General features: G+C 48.2%; 7 protein-coding genes across 7 annotated transcripts in view; 4 read left to right on the top strand and 3 right to left on the bottom strand.

Moving 5' to 3' along the window:
- Nucleotides 1-1,116, top strand: part of BDV38DRAFT_237985 (uncharacterized protein) — a 1,130-nt gene extending 14 nt beyond the window's left edge. The window contains exon 1 of the mRNA XM_032053644.1: nucleotides 1-1,116. This exon is cut by the window's left edge and continues 14 nt beyond it. Within this exon, the coding sequence (XP_031917524.1) occupies nucleotides 62-856 (795 nt within the window). The 5' untranslated portion in view covers nucleotides 1-61 and the 3' untranslated portion in view covers nucleotides 857-1,116.
- Nucleotides 1,117-1,223: 107 nt separating this feature from the next.
- Nucleotides 1,224-2,402, bottom strand: BDV38DRAFT_279360 (putative G-patch domain protein; the record flags this gene model as incomplete). Its single annotated transcript, XM_032059003.1, has 2 exons — nucleotides 1,224-2,174; nucleotides 2,274-2,402. The coding sequence occupies 2 exons, from the start codon at nucleotides 2,400-2,402 to the stop codon at nucleotides 1,224-1,226; spliced, it is 1,080 nt and encodes a 359-aa protein (XP_031917523.1).
- An 858-nt stretch (nucleotides 2,403-3,260) lies between these two features.
- On the top strand, nucleotides 3,261-4,974 carry BDV38DRAFT_268665 (putative triacylglycerol lipase; the record flags this gene model as incomplete). Its single annotated transcript, XM_032056815.1, has 6 exons — nucleotides 3,261-3,447; nucleotides 3,568-3,776; nucleotides 3,810-3,890; nucleotides 3,943-4,147; nucleotides 4,188-4,298; nucleotides 4,328-4,974. The coding sequence occupies 6 exons, from the start codon at nucleotides 3,261-3,263 to the stop codon at nucleotides 4,972-4,974; spliced, it is 1,440 nt and encodes a 479-aa protein (XP_031917522.1).
- A 3-nt stretch (nucleotides 4,975-4,977) lies between these two features.
- Nucleotides 4,978-8,018, bottom strand: BDV38DRAFT_206331 (snoRNA-binding rRNA-processing protein NOP14). The gene is made up of 2 exons (XM_032052527.1): nucleotides 7,713-8,018; nucleotides 4,978-7,653 (listed from the first exon to the last, which is right to left on the bottom strand). Exons 1-2 carry the CDS (start codon nucleotides 8,001-8,003, stop codon nucleotides 5,209-5,211), a joined length of 2,736 nt encoding a protein of 911 aa, XP_031917521.1. The 5' UTR covers nucleotides 8,004-8,018; the 3' UTR covers nucleotides 4,978-5,208.
- Nucleotides 8,019-8,162: 144 nt separating this feature from the next.
- On the top strand, nucleotides 8,163-9,926 carry BDV38DRAFT_237981 (uncharacterized protein). The gene is made up of 5 exons (XM_032053643.1): nucleotides 8,163-8,236; nucleotides 8,290-8,409; nucleotides 8,472-8,532; nucleotides 8,588-8,724; nucleotides 8,787-9,926. The coding sequence occupies exons 1-5, from the start codon at nucleotides 8,194-8,196 to the stop codon at nucleotides 9,413-9,415; spliced, it is 990 nt and encodes a 329-aa protein (XP_031917520.1). The 5' UTR covers nucleotides 8,163-8,193; the 3' UTR covers nucleotides 9,416-9,926.
- BDV38DRAFT_279355 (putative origin recognition complex subunit 3) lies at nucleotides 9,590-12,056 on the bottom strand (the record flags this gene model as incomplete). The annotated part of the gene is made up of 8 exons (XM_032059002.1): nucleotides 9,590-10,568; nucleotides 10,615-10,736; nucleotides 10,786-11,059; nucleotides 11,106-11,245; nucleotides 11,299-11,533; nucleotides 11,601-11,674; nucleotides 11,738-11,947; nucleotides 12,003-12,056. 8 exons carry the CDS (start codon nucleotides 12,054-12,056, stop codon nucleotides 9,590-9,592), a joined length of 2,088 nt encoding a protein of 695 aa, XP_031917519.1.
- Nucleotides 12,057-12,209: 153 nt separating this feature from the next.
- On the top strand, nucleotides 12,210-15,086 carry BDV38DRAFT_237979 (pentatricopeptide repeat protein). The gene has a single exon (XM_032053642.1). The coding sequence runs from the start codon at nucleotides 12,295-12,297 to the stop codon at nucleotides 14,872-14,874; it is 2,580 nt and encodes an 859-aa protein (XP_031917518.1). The 5' UTR covers nucleotides 12,210-12,294; the 3' UTR covers nucleotides 14,875-15,086.
- Nucleotides 15,087-16,680: the final 1,594 nt, after the last annotated feature.

Below are 16,680 nucleotides of genomic sequence, written 5' to 3'. Positions count from 1 at the left end.
AAAAAAAAAAAAAAAAAGAAAAGAAAAGAAAGAAAGAAGAAGAAGGAGGAGGACCTTAACCATGGCTATTCTCGACAAGGAAAGCCGTTCACGCGGTCTCCGAATGCCATCGCTTTCTGCAATCAAATCCAGAAAGAAAATCGCCGAATCACCAACACGGAGAGATTCAAGTTCCGAGGAAGTCGCGATACCAGCACGAATGGACTCGGGACCGGGCCGATCTCTTCACTCGCAAGAGAAGGACCTGCCGCCCAACCCGCTGCCTTCTCCTCCGCCATTCCCCTCTGCCCCAACCGACTCATTTTCAAACCAGTCGCCGTATCATCACATCAACCCTACACCTAAATATGAAGACCGCCCGCTTCCCAGATTTCCTCGAGTTCCCGTTCCCAAGCGGGAGGAGCCTCCGGCTCCGGCTCCTGTACAACAAGTGACTCCTCCATCCAGTGAAGATCAGTACCCTATCCACCATCAGGAACACGTTCGGCCAATCGAGGACCCTCTAGAGAGCTTTATTCCCGAGCCAGAGCCAGAACTCGATGATACCAGTGCGACTGTTGAACCGGTCTCAGTCGAAGAGAGTAATGGACCATGGACGCCGCCTGATTACGAGCCCGTCGCCGCACCGCTAAACCAATTACATTATGCCTGCTATCAGGACCATCGGTCGATGCCCATTGCCAACAACCTCTGGCATCCACTTCCATGTATGACCTGCCAGAAATACGATCGAGAAATTCGATACCGATGCGTTTTCTGTTGCCTGCGCATTTGCGCCGGTTGTTACCAGGCGCTGCAGAAATGCCCGAATCGCTCACTGGAGCAGCTGATGAAAACGATGCCCTCCCACGACTAGCTTTTCACTCATCACTGATCGTTGTTCTGACCTCTGTCCGGGACATGGGTGTTGGTTCCATAGTTTAATTTCTTATACATATTTTCGGGTTGATATATTAAAGTTCAATTTCGTTGCGCTCTCGTTGCCAGAGTTTATTATCCGTTCATGTTATGATACGTCAAAGAATCTTTGCAGATATTTCGTCGTTATTTATTGTATATACGGTTATGGGTCGTGGTTTAGGTCAATGTATAGTTACTAGGCGTTCGCATAGACAGTATAGATTAATTTTGATCTGACGTACCTTCTAGCCATCTATATATAAGCATATAATAAGATAACATCAAACGCGATTTCCTAAGTAGTTTATGACGCAGGTAAGTCGTTAATCATGATCTTCCTCAGTCACACCTGGACATCCCTCCATTTCTCCGGTCTCATAGCGGAATTTACACCAGAAACAGTAATGGTGTGTCTCACGCAGATACTGCACTATCCGGTCCAGGCGCTCGCTCGGCTCGAGGGAATTAAAATCGTCTAGTTCTGGGTCTTCTTCATCAAGCTCCTGCTCAAGGATAGTTGAGATATCAGGGTTGTTGTCGAGCGCCACTTTATCCTCCCGGTCCAGCGTCGGGTCGTCATACCCTGGTAACCGTGGGTTGGGGAAGAATGACGATGGCAGGGACGTTTGCAATCGATGCCGGGCCTGGATGGAACGTTCTTTCTCCTCCCGCTCACGGACGAGCCCGCGATATAAGATGTTGATTTGCAAGGTCGGTTTGACCTTGACCTTGGGCTGCGAGATTTTTGATCCACTGGTCGTTTCTTCAGATTCCTCCTCTTCATGTTCAGTCGGGATCTTCCCACGCTTCGTCTGGATGGTCTCCCCGTCTCCTGCCCCCGCCTCCGCATCCAATCGTTCGGCAACCTTCTGCGCAGCATGAAATTGAGCTTCAGTACGGCGTGTCTCCCGTTCAATGCGGACGCGATCGCGGTAATCACCCTCTTCCTGCTTTACTTTCTTCACTGCCTCTTCGGCCTCTTCCCGGAACTTGCGTTTCTTTTCACTATCCAGACCAATACCACCCCGGTCCTCCTTGAACACCAGATTGAGTGGCTCGGCTCGGGTGCCGGATTTGCTATTGGACTCTTGATCTAATACCCCCGCACCTTGGGATTTACCTAATGCTTGCCCCGGCTTGAACCCCAGTTTGGCCATCATTTGGAACCCCTTGTTGGAAGGGTTAAGCGTGCTAGTGGCTAAGGCCGCATCACGACGTTCGGCTTCTTGGGCTGCACGTTCGGCTTTGGATGGAACTTTACCTCGAGCTTCGGCCTGAGTAGAGGAGAGGAACACATCAGTTCATTTGCGCGCCATGCAAGTGTAAGGGAAACAGAGAACAAGGGCTGTATGGCGTCAGCACATGCTACCTACCTCTCTCTGTTGTCGACGTTTTTTCTGGGTGAATGTTTCTTTCTGCTGCGGCTCCTCAATCACCATAGACATGTAATCATCCTCCTCTTCGTCCCGTACATCAGGTGCGGGGTTCTGAAGAGGGGCCATTTCCGGCGAAGATGCGCGCGAAACGGACACAGAAGTAGACCCGGAAATATGGATGAGAGACAAAAGATGCAGGATTTAGCTCGAGAATTAGCTCGTGGATAAGGTTGACACAGTAATGCTTTCTTTAAGCGGAGGTTGTCCGAGTAAACTAGGTAGTTTATTTGTTGGTTCAGGTTACTCCTCTGGGTTTCCGATTGCGGGGAAGAAAATCAGTGCAGTTTCTCAATGCGGAGGAAGTTTGGTCTCCCTCTTTGATTGGTCAATTTTCTTATCCTGGTCCCACAACAGTATCACAATTGAGAGGACTACCCATGAATACTGCTAGTACTATACTAATTACTAGTACTCGCTCACTCAGCTATATAGGTCTATTGTTAATCGAACCAATTCGGAGCATTACCTTTAAACGTTCATGCTTTAGCGTCAAGCACTGTCCACCCAGTCAGCTCTCCACAAGTTTGTTGAGTAAATGGCGTCAGCCAGCTAGCCCATTTCCCCTCCCACTACTCACTCCTTAGGCATTGACGATCAAAGTCGGTACATGCGATGACACCATTGATAATAATCTTTACCTAGTCATGCCTTGTGAATACTGAACCTTCTTCTGCAAATCTGGCCACTGCGGCCCTTGGCATCGATCAGTGCTCCCCTTAGTGTGGATTTCGAGCGAATGCTAGCTCGTATGTTTGCCATACGATGGTGGTCACGGGCCGGTAAGCCCTCTGGCTATATAAGGGTTCGCCATGGAAATTTTATAAAAGATAAGCCGACTCTACACGCAACAGTGTCTCTCGGATTTATTCTCCAGATTCACATCTCAGTAGGGGGCCACCGGGTAGAGTTGCAAACGCTTTCGGAATGGCACAGTACATTCTATTTGCCCAAGTCTTCCTGCTTCTCTTCTTGACAGCTGCTCAAGAAGTGGTGGTAGACCTTGAGTACGCTCGGTATAGGGGTAGAGCGCTCTCAAATGGCCTAGTACAATGGCTGGGAATTCGATATGCCGCCTCTCCTACAGGACCATTACGCTTCTCTGCCCCACAGAGTCCAAGCGTGGTAGCTGGGATTCAGGATGCATTTGAGGTAGAGTTGCTTATCCGGAACTATATACTGCACGAGAGCTGACGTTTTCCCTAAACCACGGTCCTACGTGTATCCCCACTAGCGAGTTTACCGATTCCTGAGGACACATCTGACTGCCTTTTTCTAGATGTGTATTCTCCGTATAGAGCCAGTAACCATCCCGAGTTTTTGCCGGTATTTGTTAGGATCCAGGGCGGGGGCTTCAATCAGAATTCAAATCCGAATTACAATGGTACCGGCTTGATACAAGCGTCTGGTATGGGAATTTTCGTGGTTACCTTCAATCATCGTGTTGGCCCGAACGGATTCCTCTCGGGGTGAGAGATTCAACAAGATGGAAGTGTGAACAACGGCCTAAAGGACCAGATTAAAGTCCTGGAGTGGGTCCAGAAATATATACACAAGGTTAGATCCTAGACACTAGCAGCAGCATGATAATGCTAACAGATTTCCCAAGTTTGGCGGAAACCCCAAACATGTGGTTGTAGGTGGTGCTAGCGCAGGAACCGCCTCCATCAACCTTCTTCTCTCAGCCTACGGTGGAAAGGACGATGATCTCTTTCATGCTGCTGCTGCGGAATCGCAAAGCTTTGCAACCATGCTTAGTTTGAATCAAAGTCAGTTTGCATACAACAACCTAGTCATCCGCACTGGTTGTGCAAGTGATGCCGACACACTTGAACGCTTGCGTGGTCTAGACAGAGGTCCTCCAGCGTGAAAACATTAACACACCCTTGGCTAATGCACAACAGGCGCCCCTATATCTATACGGACCAGTGGTTGACGGTGATTTTGTTCCCGATTATACGTACCGTCTATTCCACAGGGATCATTTTATCAAGGTGCCTGTTATTTCGGCGACGACACGAATGAAGGCACCATATTCGTTCCCAAGAACATGTCCAACGTCGGGGAAGTAGATATATTCATCCAAACTCAATTCCCAACTATTAAATTAGAGCAATTTGCTGCAATCAATGCCTGGTATTTCCATGAGAGCCAGACGCGCCAATTTCCGGACGCTAAGCCTTACTGGAGACCTGCAAGCACTGCATATGGTGAGATGCGGTATATCTGCCCTGGGATTGACATGTCATCTATCTACGCCAAGGCCAGGATTAACAGTTGGAACTACCACTACGCCGTACAAGACCCAGACTTGGAAGAATCTGGCCTCGGCGTAGATCATATAGTGGAAATCAAAGCTATTTGGGGCCCAAATTATGTAACAGGAGATCCTCCCTCATCTTATTTCACTACCAATGCGCCGATTGTACCCGTTATGCAAGGTTACTGGACAAGCTTCATCAAGACATTTGCTCCAAATCCTCATCATTACCCAGGGAGCCCACAATGGAATACTTGGGGTAATGAAGGGTATTCTCGCATCTTCATCAAGACAAACGAAACAAGGATGGAGCAAGTATCGGAAGATCAGAGGGAATGTTGTGAATATTTGATCAATATCAGACCGGAACTTCAACAGTAATACTAACTGTGTCTGTCTTGACTGCTACTCTACCTGCATAAGTCTTAGAGCCCCCATAGGCAATTAAGATACATATTTGACATAACGAAAAGAGTTCTTTTGTTCAGCAGCCTTGACAAATCAAATAATCAAGAGTATATACACATGTTCGGCATGCAAAGTATAAGCACCAACATAATAATGATACCTGAAGCCCAACCAAAACCAACAAGAATATCATAAATAGCGACATGATTACCGCTTGCCCTGGCGCAATCTCCTCTCCCTCTCGTAAGCATTGGCCTCTCTGCCCTCTTGGTTCTGCACCTCGGCCACAAGTCGTTTGTATTTCTTCTCGTACTCGGCATCGCGCTCCTTCTTTTCGCGCAGCTTCTCGCGCGCAATGAAGTTGGCATCCTTGCGTAGTTCCCGCATGGCGCCCTTGCGCTCGCGCTTGTACTCGGCCTTGAGCCGGTTGGCTTCCGCGCGCTCGCGGTTGGGGTCGTAGTGCTTGTCTGGGTTGAAAGTATCCTCGAACTTGGGAATGGCGGTTTTAATAGCCAACGGGCGGTGATCGTGGAGTAGAAGCGGGCGACGTGTAAGGCGGGCTTTTGAGGTGTGGCCATCGAATTTATCGAGGGTCGACTGCAGGGTGTCTTGAACAACCGAGGGAATCCTACCCTTGCAGGATCGGCTCAGGAAGCGAAGAAGTTTCTGAGCTTCAGCGAAGATCTCAAGGAAGGCTGATAATTCTGACCACATATCGGAAGCGGTGCTGAGGAGAGAGATGAATATGTTGAGGAGGGAAAGCTTGAGATCTTCTTGGGCCTTAGTGCTTTCCGGGCCAGTGATGTCCCAGAATTGGAGTTTTCTCGACTTCAGCGATTTGGAAATCTTCAGTCGTATAGATGCCTCCGGACTCCGGGACGGGAAGAGACCGAGGTTGCTCTTTGGCTCCTCCGGGGCAAGGTTGCACAGGGCGTTAAGGACGTAGTTGATCAATTCGGGCATGTAGCGCTTAGAAACTGATTGATATTGGAGAACCAGGCTTGCGGCATAGGCGCCCGTTGCAAAGTCTGCGAGAGTATTCACGGCGCCTTGTCCTAGGTACCGCGAAAGGCACAGGTGCGCTGGCGTTGCGACGGCGTGGAAGTGATCAGAGGTTGGGAAGGTAGTGGCAATTCCAGTTAGAATGACCAGATCACTGGGCCGGAGATTAAGTGGCCTGTCTGCTGCGATTTCACGTAGACGAGCCCTGAACTCCTGGGATACGCTCTCGGGGTGGCTCTTTGCCAGAGAGTGGACGTGACGGAGGATGTTCTCAAGAATGGCAAAAGGAGGATGCTCAGGCTGTTCGGCCATGTAGGCGATATGCTGAATTAGAATGCGGGAGAATTGGCCAAGCTTCTTCTTATTGTCCGGGTGTAGACGATGATGGTGCAGAGCTCGAATTCTCTGAACGACCAATGGAAGGTCCTCCATGGGCACATCTTGAATGATCTGGAGGAACTCCTCATGATTCTTCGGGCAAGGGTATGTATAAGCCAACCCTTCACTAGCTTCTGGCGCATCAGCTGCAGCAGGAGCTTCTCCGGCGTTATCGCTAGGGAGAGTAAACCCGTTGATAAGCTCGTCTTCTTCGTCCTCTTCCACTTCCTCCTCTGACTCATCTGCAGATAATACCTCCTCATCACTGTCGCCAATTGATAAGCTAACATCGGATCTCGTCTCAACAAGATCATCATCAATAATAAAATCATCCTCGTCTTCGACGCCAAGCTCGGCGCGGGTACTGGCCTGACCGGAAGACTGTTGCAACCCAAAAGCCTTCGCGTCATCTGGGATGGATTCGTCATCGGATATCTCACTTCCTCCCTCTTCTTCTTCGTCTTCCTCGTCTTCCGACTCAGTTACTTCCTCGCCGCGCATTCTCCGAACACGCTCTTCTTCTAGAGCCTTCAGCCGCTCGGCTTCCTCCGCGGCCTTCTCCTCCTCTGTCTTTGTGCGGTCCGTTGGCTTAGATCGCTTATCAAACGTTAATTGCTTAAGGCGCTGATCATATTCCTTTTCAGTATCTCCTTTGGCCATGCCCTCCATAAGAGCAGCGCGGTCTGGGTTCATAGATGCCAGGTCACTCTTCGGAGGTTCTGGCTTTGGCGGTGGTTTCACCCCTCTTAGCATTTCGAAAAGATCAGGAAGCCCTTTATCGAGTTCTTCACGGAGATCATCATCGTCCTCCTTAGCTTTTTGCCGCTCATACTTGTGAAATTTCGACTTGGCAATGACCTCCTTCATGACTTCGTGTTTTGATTTCTTTCGTTCAGGATGTTCCTCCCCGTCTTCTAGATCCTCTGGGCCATCAATCTCGCCATCATCGAAGAAAACTCGTTTCCTTTTTCGGGCTGCTTCGGAATCCGAGGCATCATCTTCCAGCCTGCCCAAGTCTCCCTCTTGGAAATCGTCATTATCGATATCATTCAAAGACTGGCCTTTGTGTGTGAGTTGAAATTCTTCTTCCTCGTCATCCCCCTCCAGATTGAACATTGATTCCTTCCGCATCTTGCGCTGACTTGCTCTAGCATAACGTTCGGCGGCTCTCTCTTCAGGCGTCATAGTCGGATCATCTTCACCGAACCGACGATCTAATATGCCACCGACCTTGTTCCTCTTCTCCATTTCTCGCAATAGCGTTTGGCGTCTCTGTACCGAGTAGAACCATTAGTAAATACAGTGAGACATAAAGCTGCGATGAAACTCACTTTTTCTTCTCCCAGTGACTTGGTAACGCCAGGTCGTGCACGCGAAGCAGCAGTGCCCGAATTTCCATCTCGAGTTGTCACATCAAATTTTGTCCGTGTACCCCCCGCTTTGATTTCGAACGGGTTGAACCGGTCTCGAATTGACTGCAAAGCAGCATTGCGCTGGACCCGATTTTGCGCCGCAGCACCACTCTTCGCATTCTGGCGCTTTTGCTTTTTCGACTGCTGTGGCCCCAGAACTCCACTGTCGCGGAGAGAGGCCTTGAGCTGCTTCAACTGCGACGGCGGCATATCTGGGTGCTGAAGATGATGCAAAAGCGTTCTGTTTCTCCGAAATTTTTGGCGGCGGCAGTATGTCCGAAAAAAAGTTATACTCACCGCCTTTATGTACTGAATTCTGCCGGTTTGTCTTTAAATCATCATTGCTCTCCGCTTTCTACGATACCATTAGTATAGATCATTCTCGTTTCCAAGCTGAACCATGCCCTCTCATATGAACGATAGGTTGTTATGGCTATGTCTAGGTGAGCTTTTTATGATTTAGTTATGGCAAGTGAATGGGCCACTGACCCCATAGGTGTTTCTCTTTTCTTCGCTGTTCGCGGCATAGTCACGGACCTCCGCCGAGTGCGAGATCTGACGGAGATTAAGCATGTCGAGAAGGAAGATAAGATGATCAGTGAAGGCACGGAGGATGGTTAGTTACAATTTTTTTTTTTTTTTTTGGTGTGAGTTATCTAGTGGCTGATTGATCAACAGCCCTCAAACTGGACACATTACTCAAGCTCTCTGAAAGCACAAGTTACGACCTCCGGGCAGCGTATGGCAGCTCCAGTGTACACAGCCCGCATAATAGGCACTGACATACTTCATAGTGCTTTGCGTATTATCGCCGAGAGATCTACAAAGGGAGAAACTAGAGATTTGCTTCTGAGGGACCTTGCGAGTACGAATACAGAGAGACGAAGCAAAGCCCTCAGTGCGATGTACTTCTTAGTATCAAATCGCTTACGTACGGACCTTGCATATTCGATTTAATGATATCTTAAATTGATGCTGATTGCTACGATTTAGTTTCTCGGACCTCCGTATGTGCCAGACTGAAAGATCCGCCCACATACAACGCTCTTGTCGACTGTCTCTGCAATTTCCTCAACGAACATACCGAAGAGACCTCCACCACAGTATCACCTATTTTACCCAAAACTAGACCTCTCGAGGAGAAGAAGGCGCTTGGTACACTGAACCTGGTTCTTCCAGAAAATGTGCCCGCAGCTCTGGAGGCTGGCGTCGTTAGTCGTTGGCTCTCAAAATATCCATTTCCTTGCGCGCTTTCGGAGCCGTCGCGCCGGCAAGACGTAGTGATACTCATGAAGACCTGGTGGTCCGATGATACCCTTATGAGTTCAATATTTAGCACCCTCTCTTCTCATCCGGAGGGCACGAAGCAATTACGCAAATATGGTCTAATGGGTAGCATGATTGAGGAAAACGACCAGGATGATGATGATGATGACAGTGACATATGGATGGTAGATGGTGATGATACTGCCGGCTCGAGTCGAGTCCCCGGGAGGCGCCTGCGGGAACGGAGTGCTGAGGAGCAGGCTGTAAGGAGACGAAGGAGAGAGGCTATGGTGTTGAGTGATGGGGGACGACCACTTGGTCACGACGATATCATACAACTACCTATCTCCGAATGATTGACAAGTTTCCTGTTATAGTCTCCATCGTGAGAGGAATGGACTTCATCTACTCGATGGCTGCACTATGTGATTGTTGTGGCGATTAGTTCATTTTGCTTTATGATACCCTTTTGTCCTGATATTACATAGCCCGTTTCGTCAATGTTCTTAAATGTACAATTATGATGGTATTCACAGTCCAATCCAAGCTGATTTAGCAGCGTGATCCACCTTCTTCCGACTGCTTTTAAGCATACCAAGCGCCTTGAGTTCTGATAACGCCCGATAGAACAATGTCATAGTCATACGTTCATCGTAAGCGTCACCTTGCTCACTCTCGAACACCGCATAAAAAGCTTGCCAAAGGTCGTAAACGTTCACCAGTGCCCCGGACTCGAGATATAGCTGATATAAGATAGCCGTGGCTGGCTGTCGCGCGGAAATCTTAGCATCCGTCCTATCCGACATTGATATCAAGTAGTCGAAAGGATTGGCTAAGGCACGTTCGATCGCGAAACGTGGCCTAGGGGAGAAGATCTCCTTCAAAGGATTTTTCATATCAAGAAGAAAAGCTTCATGCAAGAACAGTTCTTGTGGTCTCACCAACGTTCCCACAAAGTACCGTTCTGACAGAGCATGAACGCGATCAATTACCTTGGTATACTCAATATTCTGCTGGGGTAATTTGGCTTTGCTCTTACTGAGCTTCACCCGTTGTTGGACCACAGTTGCCGCCACAATGGAATTATGGCTACCATACTCACTCCGAAGCGGCTCCGTGCCCTGGTATGTCTGTACAAGACCTTCGAAGTCTTTCTTTATTTCTTGAAACTCCGGACAGTCAATCAGTTCTTGAGGCATAAACGCAAGGAATTCCTTCAGCTTAGAAGAGTCCAACGTTTTCAGGCCCCTAAGAAGATCATCCATATAAGTTGAATCTTGCAATTCTCCAGATAGTGCACGAATTGACAATTCTGCCATCGTGAAATTTCTTCTTATATCCATGCTCTTAAGGCATAGATAAATTGTCTTGACAACCTGGAATATATCTCTCATCCGTCGCTGTCCGATTTCCATGTACATTAGGCTTTGTTGAAACAGAAACTCGTCGTTCTCCAACAGGTTGCGCACTTGTTCAGTAGAGGCATCATCAAGGAGATGCTCGCAAAATCTAGTGTGGTTAGTCAAGAAAAGGCTAAGTTAAGTTAATATATTACCTTCGGAAAGATGGGAGGTTTCTAATTGCTTCGCAGAGCTTCCCCTGTTGCCTTTTCACGGAAGCCTCGTCTGATAGAAGCATTGCCAATGGATTTGCAAAGAAGTGTGTCATGTACGCATACTATCCCCATTAGAATTAATTAGTTTAGCGCGCGTAATATGGCAAATACCTTAACTGTCCGACTGAATGCCTCCGGTGTTTGGAAATAGTCATTCGATTTCTCAAACAAAACCCCCGTAATATTGCGCCCTAGCCAGAATCGTCCGTTTTGGTCTGCTTGTAATCGCTCGTACATGCGATCAACACAGTTACTTGCTCCGTGAATCTCGAAGTATCTACCTCTAAGAAGGGCTACGCTTGACCGAGGAAGCCTTCCTTCGAAGAGTTCAACAGATGTTGAGATACCAAATAATAGGGTAAATGGTATTCGGTCAAGCCAGGAACTAGGAACAATTAACTAAATGGACTAGCAAGGATCGTGAGCCTTACCTTAAGAGGGAGAGGAGATCAGTTAAAATGTTCGGATCAAAAGCTTCGCTGTCACGGAATGCTACGACCAGCTTTCTGATCCCTTTCCTTTTCACATAATCTCCAAGTAAATCGAGATCATACCCAAGAAGTCTGGGCCCCTACGGCCTTCTTAGCACCTCGCCCATATAGGGTATGAACAGGACAAACCCACCTCTCGGTCCGTCAAGAAATTCTGATACCCATCGTTCCCTTCCGTGTTTGTGACGGCAGCTCGGATAATATTCTTCAGCGTTGCCTTGAGGTTGGGCGCATCGCCAGATTCCAGTATGACCACTCCGCCTTCCTCCGACGCAGTCAATTGATCATTAAGCTTGGATAACAGTCTGCCAAGCGATGAAACATTGGATCCAACAGTTATTAATGCTGTGGGGATGCAGCCGTCATATCTATCATTGGTTAGGCATTTCGAAGCGCCTTCGTGTCAAAAAAAAAAAAAAAAAAAAAACCACCTACGTCTGATGCGAAGTGGACCTGACAAAGGATAAAACGTTCTCAAGAACTTCGGAGTCCACGTCATCTAGAATCTCCTGTCTGCCGTTAGCAAGACATACCATACCCAGCAAACCGGCAAGCTTCTATTGTTGGCGAACCTGGATCTTGCTTTCCTGAGTTGACCACAATAGCCGATAAGCATTGTACCTCAATTCGACCGATGACTCGTTTTCTTCTCCGTCCAGCAAGGGAACAAAAGGGTGCGACTCAATTTTCTGTTCCTTATTCTCGGGTTGCACCTTTCGTCGCTTCGAAGGTCGCTCCCCGTGAGCTTTCGCGGAAGTTACAGGCCGATAGATGTACACACCCTACAAAAGCATTAGTGAGTTTAGGATAGATTGAACCATTAGCACAGAACAGTACCTGATTGTTTGAGCCATCCTTGGCTACACCCTGTGTTTCCGTATCCAAGTCCATAATAGGTAAGCTTCGAGACGGCCTGCCCTCTGTCGTTTGGGGATGAATGAATATTGTAGAATGATTTACTGAAGCCGCGGCGGAGCTCGCGTTGACGCTAAACCAAACTGGGGTGGTATTGGTTTTCCGCCGCGGAGCTTCATGCGACAATCCTCCCCAAAACTCCTACTTCGTTACTGTCACAGCAACTTTTATTCACCAGTATTTTTTTGTCAGATGATCTAACCGCCTATACCTCATGCTGCGCCAAGCTGTTCGAGGAGCTCGGTGGTATCAGCATGTGGCCCTCAGAGCACCGTCGGCTCCGTCTCTTCCTTTGCAGCGTACATTCTCCGTCGTAACGCCACGCTCCCTCCAGTATGGCGGCCCCAATGACAAGGTCCGGTTTTACGAACAAGATACTCGCGGGAGCAAAAATAGAAGGCAGGTCAATCCAGAAGCCGAAGACAACGCTGATCGGGAGGAAGTAGAGGGCGAGCTAGCTAGTCTTGAGAAGGAACTGCAGGATCTGAAAGAAGGTCCTTACGGGCCCAACAGTCAGTTCATCAAAGAGCTACCCGAGAAGGAGAGAGCCATTGCACTAGAAGCTCTGAGAAAATATGAGGCGGAGCATGGCAAGGATGAACCCGATATTGGCCTTGAGCAGGTTTTTGATACTGAGCTGGATGAGATGTTAAAAGAGGAATTCGAGGGCCTGGCCAAAGAGGAGGAAAACTGGCATTCGACAGGGGAGGGTAACTCGCCAAAAAAGCATGTACGGCGCTCCTACGAGGTTGCGGTAGCGACTCCGGAACACCATTCTTATATCGAGAAATTCAACCAATGCCTGATCCGGATCGCAAGCGATGGATCAATCGAACGACTCGGACCGGAACTATGGAAATGGTACCGCCGTTGCAAACAGATGATCCCAGGATTCCTAGAATCAATACCTGAAGAAGCTCTGGCGTTGTTATGGAATGCTCAAGCTGGTGACCATACAAGATCTTCCCGCGCAAGCCATATCCAAATACTCGCTGAAGACGCAATGTCAGTTGGAAAGTCGCTCTCAACTCCACATCTCCTCTCTTACATTGAGTCGCTCCGAAAGACTGGCAAAACAAAGGAAGCGCTTGACCAGTGGGAGGCACATCAAACGGGGCTTTCGCAAAACAAGCAAGACCTTGAAGCATATTGGAAATTGGGTGTACGACTCTTTGCTGCTGAAAATGACCCTCAGCGAGCACAGGACATTGCTCTTGCTTTTCTAGCCAATGACAAATCACGCGAACCTCGCATCCTCCTTCCAGTCATTACTGCTTGGGGGCGACAGCTTGGCAAAGAAGCTGAGGTCAAGGCGTGGGCTCTATACTTACAACTGAAGAGCTTTCTTGAGAATACCCTAACTATGAACGATTACGATAATATCAGCATTGGTCTTTTAAAAGCCGGTAGACCAAATCTAGCTATCGCAGTGTTCAAAGATATGATGGTGACAGGGCAAGACCCAGCAAACGACTCGACCACCCTCTATAAAGCAGCCGTCGGCCTTGTTGGTCATCTCCAGGCGTCAAGTATTTCGGAACAGGAAGTGAACAAGGTATCGCTTTCGACGCTAACAGTCCTACCTCGAAGGTTCCAGAACCGATTCTTCTATGCCAGCTGGATGAAGAAGCTCATTGGAATGGGTGAAGTTGACTCTGCTGCACTGGTGATTGAGTTGATGTACGAACGAGGCGTGAAGCCGGATTCAAAACACCTCAATGGGTTGATTGCCGCTTGGCTACGTGATGGAAATCCCGACGCGCGAGAGAAAGCTGAACGATTGGGGTGGTCCATGGTTCAACAGCGGATTGACAGTATCTGGGCGCGGACCAGTTCGACTGAAAGCTCTCCGACAGTGACTGTAAGCCCCGATCAAGATAGTCCTCGCATACCCAAATGGATGCAACGAGAGATTCCATCCGCGAACATCGAAACATTTTCCATTCTGCTCCTACATTATACCCGAAGAAGCGACGATGGGATGATTAAATATTTAGTCAAATGCCTCGGTGATGCTCAGATTAAGCCAAACTCCTATTTCATGAACCACATCCTATATGCCGAGCTCCGGAAACAGGATATCGGATCTTTGTGGGACAAGTTCCGTACCATGTCTACATCGATCCAGCCCGATCTAGAAACCTTTGCTTGCCTATGGGACTGTGGTAAACTTCAGTATGATCGCGGTCGCACGACTTTTGTTGCAGATTTTCCATCTGCTCGCGGCCTTTATGCCGAGATGATGCAGTGGTATTCTCGCCTTCCTGCACGGGGTCGAGCCGCCGCGCAAGAAGAGTTTTCTAAAGAACTCTATAACCAAATAATTCGTTGTTTTTGTCTCTCTAAAGACCTCCCTGGCACACTAATTGCCCTTTACTCGCTGAGATCAACATTTGGATTCTCTCCCGACGACGTGACCGCTCGTCTCATAGTCCTGCAAGTTGCACGGATGGCCGGTGTCCCGCCCGGCACACCCAAGCGCCGGCTCCGTCGCCTTTCAACGACTCCTAAGAGCAAGGAGAACATCTCCCATGTCAACAGGCTGGTAGAGATCTTGAGCAAGCGCAAGGTGTCTGCTCTCCAGGCGCGGGGGCTTACTCTCGAGACTCTCGAGCCGCAAGAGCGGGAGCAATATCAGCTTGATATAATGACTGACCTTTTACGTATCATCATGGGCCAGGCTGCTACCGAATCGAGCAGAGTTGAGGATCAGATTGCGTCCATCGCAGAAGAGATGAATGTCCTAGGGGTGGATCTTGGATCGTCGTTGGAGGATAATGACCTTTTACTGTAGGTCTACACCAGTCACCTTTATGGTAATCAGGAAAAGTACATCATGGTGTTTAGCGGTATTGCTTTGGGATAGAAGATTGCCACGCAGCATACGGATCGGCGTTCAGGCGGTGGTGCTATGTATATAATCATGGCTCATGTGTACTATAATAGAGTTTTCCTCTCTTGAGCTGTCTTAGACACTAGGGGTCGTCATATATTTCTAAAACCCAGTGGCTAATAATAAATCTACCCCCTTCCAATTTGATTATCATCCGAAACTACAGATCTTTGGAACATAGTCTTCATTCATTCTGTTCGCTGAGAAATCACAACTGAAGCGTACAGTTAGGTATATAAACCGACTGTACCGTATCTACCTACATAACCCAGAGCCAACTGACAGGAGGGAGATACCACATTGATCCTCTCAGAGCCAGGTACCACCTATCGCAACAGAAGCCTAGACGACCACAAACCGCCCAGTAGCCCAAAATACAAGGGCACCGACGCCACAAGCAAGGAAGCGGCTGCATTGCGAACATTGTATCTGGGAAAGTGACACGTGCTTGGCCCAACATAATGACTCGGATGAGCGCCTCTCATACACTGGGTCATATTGCCATCCACCCACTTTTCAATCGTGCTATTCGGCACATTAAGGTCAGGCGTCGGAGGGAAGTAACACTCAGGGACTTCGCACCAGTATTGGTGCTCGTTGTATCTATGGATGATATTTGGTGTGCAGCAGGTTTGTAATGCGTCTAAGTCTTCTGGTTCGTTTGGTTGATCGCGAATGTAATATGAACATATGTCTTTCGAGTCCAGTTCGGGTCCGTGTAAGCTTTCCAGAGTTTGTACGGGCAGCTCTGTTGTTGCTGTCGTTGGCGTTGTTTTCTCTGATGTAGACATGGTGTGGATTATCAACCGGGAAAAGAGATCTCTGATTTCCTTGATCTCGAAAAGACTATGATAAGATCAGGTGAAACTTAAATACCAAGGTCATGCAGATCTCACGAACAGCGAATGGCTTCAATATCTTTTCTCCACAATCTATGCTAGGTCATCTTGTTTCCTACCGTATATGCTTTAGGCCTTAGGGGGGCTTTACGATTCTGCTGCCGCTCCATCCTTCTAGTCCTCCGCCGAAACAAAACAAAATAGGGGAGAGGGAAAGAGTCTTTGTCTTAAGGCCAAGGCGGTTACTGACCCAATAAAAGGGCCTCTGTTTTGTTTCTCTCCATGCGGGGGATAGTCGACAATCCAGCATTGGTTGAACCGATGCTGTACAGTCTCCATTGAATTGCATAGACTAAAGTCGGAGTAAACAAAGATACGAAAGTGCCATAAAATCTGATTAGCCAATCGTAATCGTAATGTATCATAGACTTTCGCCGGGCGTTGTCTTTGTCTGGTTGGTCTTGGTCAGGTCATACCTAACCACACGCAATAGGCCAGTGCAATAATCGTCTAGCTTTCATAAGACTACTAGCACTCGTCGGCGTTCAGTTAGATATAAATTCTTCTTTATATAAGGTAACACAAAGGCAATCCTGTTGCAGGCCTTCACAGTGATCTACACAGAAGATGTTGTCTGGACTACTCCAAATGGAGAGATTGCTTTCCAAACTTTTCAGTATGGGTCTGACCGCAAGCCAACAATTTATCAAAGCCTTCCGTACTTTTATGTATCTCAAGTCAGAATGTATGGGATACTCCTGGAAATCTCCTTCCCTCTCTGCCTTAGCCTGTCTCTAGCACACGCAATCCACATGGATGACACAACAGGCGCAAACAACACACTGGAAGAGAGGCAGCTTCTGGGTCA

Source organism: Aspergillus pseudotamarii (assembly GCF_009193445.1).
Source record: "Aspergillus pseudotamarii strain CBS 117625 unplaced genomic scaffold BDV38scaffold_8, whole genome shotgun sequence".
Classification (NCBI taxonomy): domain Eukaryota; kingdom Fungi; phylum Ascomycota; class Eurotiomycetes; order Eurotiales; family Aspergillaceae; genus Aspergillus; species Aspergillus pseudotamarii.
The sequence above is the reverse complement of the archived record's forward strand: the minus strand, read 5'-3'. Positions and strand labels throughout refer to the sequence as shown.